We start from the raw sequence: 8,042 nt of genomic DNA, 5'->3' as shown, positions 1-8,042 counted from the left end.
ATCCATCACCAGGCAGTAAAAGTGATGACTGTCCTTCAGCATGCTACCAGAAACATTGAGAAAAATGCCTCTGTCCTTCACCTCGATGACCCCCTGTAGCTCCTCCTGTAGGGGTACCAGAGACACACTGGTGTCCAGGAAAAGGGTAGCCTTATTTTTGGGGAACACCTCATGGTACCATCGAATGGTCTTCCCCTCCAGACTTGTGGCAGTGATGTTACAGTTCAGTTCTGCCCCTCTGTCTGGCCGCTCAGAGATCTCAACAGAGCTGATTTCCTGGTTACACACAGACAGCTCGTGTTCATGCTTGTTGGCCAGAGCCTTGTCCTTCCAGCATTCCCTCCTGTACATGCCTGAGTCGGACTGTCTGAGCTGGCTGATCTGGAGGCCCAGCAGCTGGAGCTGGTAGGTGAGTCTGATGCGGCCCTCGAAGTCTGTGGGAGGCGAAAGGGGTGCCGTCTCATCCGAGGAATTAACCAGTAGCTGGTCTCCCTCAAGAACTGATCTGAAAACAGCGATGTAGTCGACTCCAAAGCAGTATCCCATTTCTATGACACCTCCCTCTGTTCTGAAGATGGCCCCTGGTACCTCTGGCGCCTCACAGTAGGCTGTATTGACTATAAAGAACAGTAGAAATTCCCTAACAGTGGTCATTCTGTTCTGTACTTTACTCCTTGTCCATGTGTTAGTCACACTCTGGGGATGTGCTCTCCAACTATGCCAACTCAGAGTAACCTTTTATGGGTTGTCAATGAGATCCTCCCCCTTAGCCCATATATCAGCTGCATCTTCTCTCCCCCACCCCCACCCCTCCACACCCAGTCATGCACACACACACACACACACACAGTAGATATTGTGAGAATACAACCCAAGTGATCAAGTTGTGCAAATACGCAAACATGATGTATTAGCAACATATTCATGAACAATACCATGATACTAGTGTTACGTGATACACTAAAAACCTCCATGTCTGTCCATGTGTCTCTGTAGGATCATCGAGCTAAACGGAGGCCAGTCCCCTCTCACCTACAAGAATTTCCAGGCACTCATCAGTCACATGGATGCCGTGGAATCACCCGCTGAGATCATCACTGCTGAGGTCATGAGGAAGTGTGCCACGCCCATCAGTGATGACCATGACGACAAGTTTGGCGTGCCCTCCCTGGAGGAGCTTGGCTTTGAGACCGAAGGCCTGGCTACAGCAGTATGGCCAGGGGGAGAGACGGAGGCCCTCACTCGCCTGGAGAGGCACCTGGAGAGAAAGGTGAGGAGTAGTCCCTTCTTTATATCCCAGCACTACTGAGCCAGTGTGGTGGACATACAGTACTAGGGTGGGGTCAATTCCATTTAAATTCAAACCCCCTCCAAAAAAACCGACCTTGTTGACTTTATTTTTTGAACTTCTTGTCAGTGTGTTGCACTGTGACCCAAACGCTAACCTTCTGTGTTCCAGGCATGGGTGGCCAACTTTGAGCGTCCCAGGATGAACGCCAACTCCCTGCTGGCCAGCCCCACAGGCCTCAGCCCCTACCTCCGCTTCGGCTGCCTCTCCTGTCGCCTCTTTTACGTCAAACTCACTGACCTCTACAGGAAGGTGAAGAAAAACAGCTCACCGCCCCTCTCGCTCTATGGCCAGTTGTGGCGCAAGTTCCTCTACACCACAGCCACCAACAACCCCCGCTTCGACAAAATGGAGGGCAATCCGGTGTGTGTGCAGATCCCCTGGGACCGCAACCCGGAAGCGCTGGCCAAGTGGGCCGAGGGGAGGACAGGGTTCCCCTGGATTGACGCCATCATGACCCAGCTGAGACAGGAGGGCTGGTTCCACCACCTGGCCAGACATGCTGTTGCCTGCTTTCTCACTAGAGGAGACCTGTGGATCAGCTGGGAGGAGGGCATGAAGGTAGATACTGGGGGAAGGAGATGTTAGAGGGAGCATACATACACACATACATACATACATACATACATGCATGCATGCATACATAGATACATACATACATACATACATACATACATACATACATACATACATACATACATACATACATACATACATACATACATACATACATACATACATACATGTATACACATACAAAGAGCGCTAAGGAGACAGCAATAATTTGTGTCACTTTGTAGTGTCTATGCATGGTTGGACTGGTTTGACTCAGTCATGAGTGCAGTTTATCACCATGCCAAGGGCCTCTGAGGGTGGATGCAAGTGTGTGTGTGTGTGTGTCCTTGCATGCGTGCAGGCATGAGTGCATGTATGCAAGTGCAAATGTGCATTGTTATGTTCCTCGCCATTGTGCAACGAGCTGGAAGTTGCAACTTGCTCTGTAGTTGGTAAGATTTGATCAGTTTGTTGTTTGATGATAGTCATTTATGTGCATGGTGTAATACAACCAACGTCAAATCCAAAGCCAAAATACTTTGGTAGGTTATGGATGGGCAGAATAGCATGCAGAAGCATCATTCTGCTGCACCACATTCTACATGTGGCTACATTGTACAGTGTGGCTTTGATTTTAGGGAACTGTTTCATTTCACACCGGGCACATTGCAAGTTGCTATTTTGTCATTTCTTCACATCTAATTTTCATCATTTTAGTCATGACAGGATGGCAGGAAGCTTGGCCCCAGTGATGTACTGTGCCGTACGCACTACCGTCTGTAGTGCCTTGCGGTCGTAGGCCGAGCAGTTGCCATGCCAGACAGTGATGCAACCAGTCAGGATGTTCTTGATGGTGAAACTGTAGGACTTTTTCAGGATCTGAGGACCCATGCCAAATCTTTTCAGTCTCCTGGGTGAGAATAGGCTTTGTCGTGCCCTCTTCACGACTGTCTTGGTGTGTTTGGACCATGATAATTTGTTGGTGATGTGGACACCAAGGAACTTGAAGCTCTCATCCTGCTCCACTACAGCCCCATCGATGAGAATGTGGGCATGCTCGGTCCTCCATTTCCAGTAATCCACAATCATCTCCTTTGTCTTGATCACGTTGAGGGAGAGGTTGTTATCCTGGCACCACACGGCCAGGTCTCTGACCTCCTCCCTATAGGCTGTCTCATTGTTGTTGGTGATCACTGTTGTGTTGTCGGAAAACTTAATGATGGTGTTGGAGTCTTGCCTGGCCATGCAGTCATGGGTGAATAGGGAGTACAGTAGGGGACTGAGCACGCACCCCTAAGGGTACACCATGTTTAGGATCAGTGTGGCAGATGTGTTGTTACCCACCCTCACCACCCGGGGGCAGCCCGCCAGGAAGTCCAGGATCCAGTTGCAGTGGGAGGTGTCTAGTCCCAGGGTCCTTAGCTTAGTGATGAGCTTTGAGGGCACTATGGTGTTGAACGCTGAACTGTAGTCAATGACCATCCTGTTGGGCATCTTGTTGGGCTGTATCACCGCCTGGTATGACAACTGCACCACTCCCACAACCGCAGGGCTCTCCAGAGGGTGGTGCGGTCTACCTGCCCTCCAGGACACCTACAGCACCCAATGTCACAGGAAGGCCAAAAAGATCATCAAGGACAACAACCACCCGAGCAACTACCTATTACCATCCAGAAGGCGAGATCAGTAGGCGAGGTCAGTACATCAAAATCTTGGACCTAGAGACTGAAAAACAGCTTCTATCTCAAGGCCATCAGACTATTAAACAGCAATCACAAACTCAGAAAGGCTGCTGCCTACTCACAGACTTGAAATCATTGGCCACGTTAATAAATGGAACACTAGTCACTAATTATGTCACTTTAATAATGTTTACATATCTTGCATTACTCATCTCATATATACTGTATTCTATACTATCTACTGCATTTTGCCTATGCCGCTCTGTCATTGTTCATCCATATTATATATTTATATATTCTTATTCCATTCCGTTCCTTATTCCATTAGGTATGTGTTGTGGATTTGTTAGATATTACTTGTTAGATATTGCTGAATTGTCAGAACTGGAAACAAGCATTTTGCTACACTCGCAATCTGCTAGCCATGTGTATGTCACTAATAAAAATAACTTGGCCTAGTCGAGTGTCTGAAGTAGATCCTTTGCGTCCGACTTTTTAAAGGAAAATTCTTTGTCCAGTACGAGGTGAGTAATCGCTGTCCTGATATCCAGAAGCTTTTTTCGGTCATGATATTACCTAAAGTAACGTAATAGTAAACATAGCTACTAGAACTCATTCATTAGTACACCCGCTACAATCATGCAGTAACGTTAAAGTGTACATTCAGTAAGCAGTTTAGCACTTATACCGGCAGGCCCCGGTGGCAATAGATGAGTAAAACCAAAAGTTTACCTTGACTTGGAAGATTTCCAGTGTTGTGTTGGATAGTCATAGCCAGCTAGCTAACATAGCATCCCTCTTTTTGAGCAGGGTGTTTGAGTAGGCTAAATTAGCTAGCTGGGCTAGACAATCTGGACCCTCTCTTCCTAAAATTCCTAAAATCCGCTGCCATTGTTTCAACCCCTATTACTAGTCTGTTCAACCTCTCTTTCATATCATCTGAGATTCCTAAAGATTGGACAGCGGCCGTGGTCATCTCCCTCTTCTAAGGGGGAGACACTCTCGAACAAAACTATTACAGACCTATATCCATCCTGCCCTGCCTCTCTAAAGTTTTCGAAAGCCAAGTGAACAAACAGATCACCGACCATTTCGAATCCCACCGTACCTTCTCCGCTATGCAATCTGGTTTCCGAGCTGGTCATGGGTGCACCTCAGCCACTCTCAAGGTCCTAAATGATATCATAACCGCTATCGATAAAAAACAGGACTGTGCAGCTGTCTTCATTGACCTGGCCAAGGCTTTCAACTCTGTCAATTACCGTATTCTTATCGGCAGACTCAACAGCCTTGGTTTCTCTAATGACTGCCTCGTCTGTTTCACTAACTACTTCTTAGATAGAGTTCAGTGTGTCAAATCGGAGGGCCTGTTGTCTGGACCTCTGGCAGTCTCTATGGGGGTGCAACAGGGTTCAATTCTCGGGCCGACGCTTTTCTCTATATATATCAATGATGTGGCTCTTACTGCGTGTGATTCTTTGATCCACCTCTACGCAGATGACACCATTCTGTATACATCTGGCCCTTCTTTGGACACTGTGCTAACAAATCTCCAAATGAGCTTCAACGCCATACAACACTCCTTCTGTGGCCTCCAACTGCTCTTAAATGCTAGTAAAACTTAATGCACGCTCTTCAACCGATCGCTGCCCGCACCTGCCCGCCTGACTAGTATCACTACTCTGAACGGTTCTGACTTAGAATATGTGGACAACTATAAACACCTAGGTGTATGGCTAGACTGTAAACTCTCCTTCTAGACTCACATTAAGCACCTCCAATCCAAAATGAAATCAAGAATCGGCTTCCTATTTCGCAACAAAGCCTCCTTCACTCATGCTTCCAAACATACCCTCATACCCTCAAACATACTGACTATCCTACCGATCCTTGACTTCGGGGATGTAATTTACAAAATAGCCTCCAACACTCCACTCAGCAAATTGGATGCAGTCTATAACAGTGCCAACCGTTTTGTCACCAAAGCCCCATATACTACCCACCACTGCAACCTGTATGCTCTCGTTGGCTGGTCCTCGCTACATATTCGTCACCAAACCCACTGGCTCCAGGTCATCTATAAGTCTTTGCTAGGTAAAGCTCTGCCTTATCTTAGCTCACTGGTCACCATAGCAACACCCACCCGTAGCATTCACTCCAGCAGGTATATTTCACTGGTCATCCCCAAAGCCAAAACCTTATTGGCCGCCTTTCCTTCCAGTTCTCTGCTGCCAATGACTGGAACGAATTGCAAAAATCACTGAAGTTGGGGACTTATATCTCCCTCACTAACCTTAAGCGTCAGCTGTCAGAGCAGCTTACCGATCGCTGCAGCTGCACACAGCCCATCTGTAAATAGCCCATCCAACCAACTACCTACCTCATCCCCATATTTGTTTTTGTTTTTCTGCTCTTTTGCACACCAGTATTTGTACTTGCACATCCATATCTGCACATATATCACTCCAGTGTAAATTGCTAAATTGTAATTCCTTCCCCACTATTGGCCTATTTTTTGCCTTACCTCCTTACTTCATTTGCACACACTCTACACAGATTGTTATATTGTGTTACTGTAACGGTCGTCGGTGGAAGAAGGTGAGGACCAATGCACAGCATGGTAAGTGTTCATATTCTTTAATAGAACTCAGAACACTAAAATACAAAACCAACAAGAGAACGAAATGAAACCGAAACTGTCTGGCACAGATACTAAACAGAAAATAATCACCCACAACTCAAGGGTGAAAAACAGGCTGCCTAAGTATGGTTCTCAATCAGGGACCACGATTGACAGCTGCCTCTGATTGAGAACCATACCAGGCCAAACACTGAAAAACCAATTCATAGAAAAAAGAACATAGACTGCCCACCCAACTCACACCCTGATCATACTAAAACAAATACATCACAAAAGGACTAAGGTCAGAACGTGACAGTACCCCCACCCCCAAAGGTGCGGACTCCGGCCACAAAACCTGAATCTATAGGGGAGGGTCTGGGTGGGTGTCTGCCCGGTGGGGGCTCTGGCGCGGGACGTGGACCCCACTCCATCATAGTCTCGGCTCACTTAAGTGGCGCCTTGAGAGCGGCGACCTTCACCGCCGACCTCGGACTGGGGACCCTTGCCTCAGGTCCCGAATAGACGGGAGATTCCGGCAGTACCGGACAGGCGGGAGACTCCCGCAATTCCGGACGGCTCTGGCAGCTCAGGACAGACGGGAGACTCTGGCAGCCCTGGACAGGCGGGAGCACCTGTAGGGAGGCGAGGGAGAGACAGCCTGGTGCGGGGGGCTGCCACCGGAGGGCTGGTGCGTGGAAGAGGCACCGGATAGACCGGACCGTGTAGGCGCACTGGAGGTACTCGAGCACCGAGCCTGCACAACCCTACCTGGCTGGATACTCCCCGTAGCCAGGCCAGTGCAGCGAGGTGGAATAGACCGCACTGGGCTGTGCTGGCGAACCAGGGACACCATGCGTAGGGCTGGTGCCATGAACACCGGCCCGAGGAGACGCACTGGAGACCAGATGCGCTGAGCCGGCTTCATGGCACCTGGCTCAATGCCCACTCTAGCCCGGCCAATACGAGGCGCTGCAATGTACCGCACCGGGCTATGCCTGCGCACCTGGGACACCGTGCACCACAACATAACATAACATACACATACACAAAGACATACACAAAGACAGAAAACAATCACTCACGAAACACAGGTGGGAAAAGGCTACCTAAGTATGATTCTCAATCAGAGGCAGGTGTCGTTAGTTGTCTCTGATTGAGAACCATACTTAGGTATCCTTTTCCCACCTGTGTTTAGTGGGTGATTGTTTTCTGTCTTTGTGTATTGTCACCAGACAGGACTGTTTAGTTTCGTGTCATTCTCTTTGTTATTTTTGTTTTAGTGTTAGTGTTTTAGTGTTTTAGTGTTCAGAACAGGGCTCCGGGCAGCCGAGCGGAAATGGAGGAAAACTCGCCTCCCTGCGGACCTGGCATCCTTTCACTCCCTCCTCTCTACATTTTCCTCTTCTGTCTCTGCTGCTAAAGCCACTTTCTACCACTCTAAATTCCAAGCATCTGCCTCTAACCCTAGGAAGCTCTTTGCCACCTTCTCCTCCCTCCTGAATCCTCCTCCCCCCCCCCCCTCTCTGCAGATGACTTCGTCAATCATTTTGAAAAGAAGGTCGACGACATCCGATCCTCGTTTGCTAAGTCAAACGACACCGCTGGTTCTGCTCACACTGCCCTACCCTGTGCTCTGACCTCTTTCTCCCCTCTCTCTCCAGATGAAATCTTGCGTCTTGTGACAGCCGGCCGCCCAACAACCTACCCGCTTGACCCTATCCCCTCCTCTCTTCTCCAGACCATTTCCGGAGACCTTCTCCTTTACCTCACCCTGCTCATCAACTCATCCCTGACCGCTGGCTACGTCCCTTCCGTCTTCAAGAGAGCGAGAGTT

General features: G+C 48.7%; 1 protein-coding gene across 1 annotated transcript; it reads left to right on the top strand.

Annotated features, from left to right (window-relative positions):
- The first annotated feature begins 1,023 nt into the window (after positions 1 to 1,023).
- LOC115134854 (cryptochrome-1-like) lies at positions 1,024 to 1,936 on the top strand. The gene is made up of 2 exons (XM_029669027.2): positions 1,024 to 1,270; positions 1,460 to 1,936. Exons 1-2 carry the CDS (start codon positions 1,064 to 1,066, stop codon positions 1,934 to 1,936), a joined length of 684 nt encoding a protein of 227 aa, XP_029524887.2. The 5' UTR covers positions 1,024 to 1,063.
- Positions 1,937 to 8,042: the final 6,106 nt, after the last annotated feature.

This window comes from Oncorhynchus nerka, linkage group LG9a (genome assembly GCF_034236695.1).
Source record: "Oncorhynchus nerka isolate Pitt River linkage group LG9a, Oner_Uvic_2.0, whole genome shotgun sequence".
Lineage (NCBI taxonomy): Eukaryota > Metazoa > Chordata > Actinopteri > Salmoniformes > Salmonidae > Oncorhynchus > Oncorhynchus nerka.
This window is presented reverse-complemented; position numbering and strand designations above follow the sequence as displayed.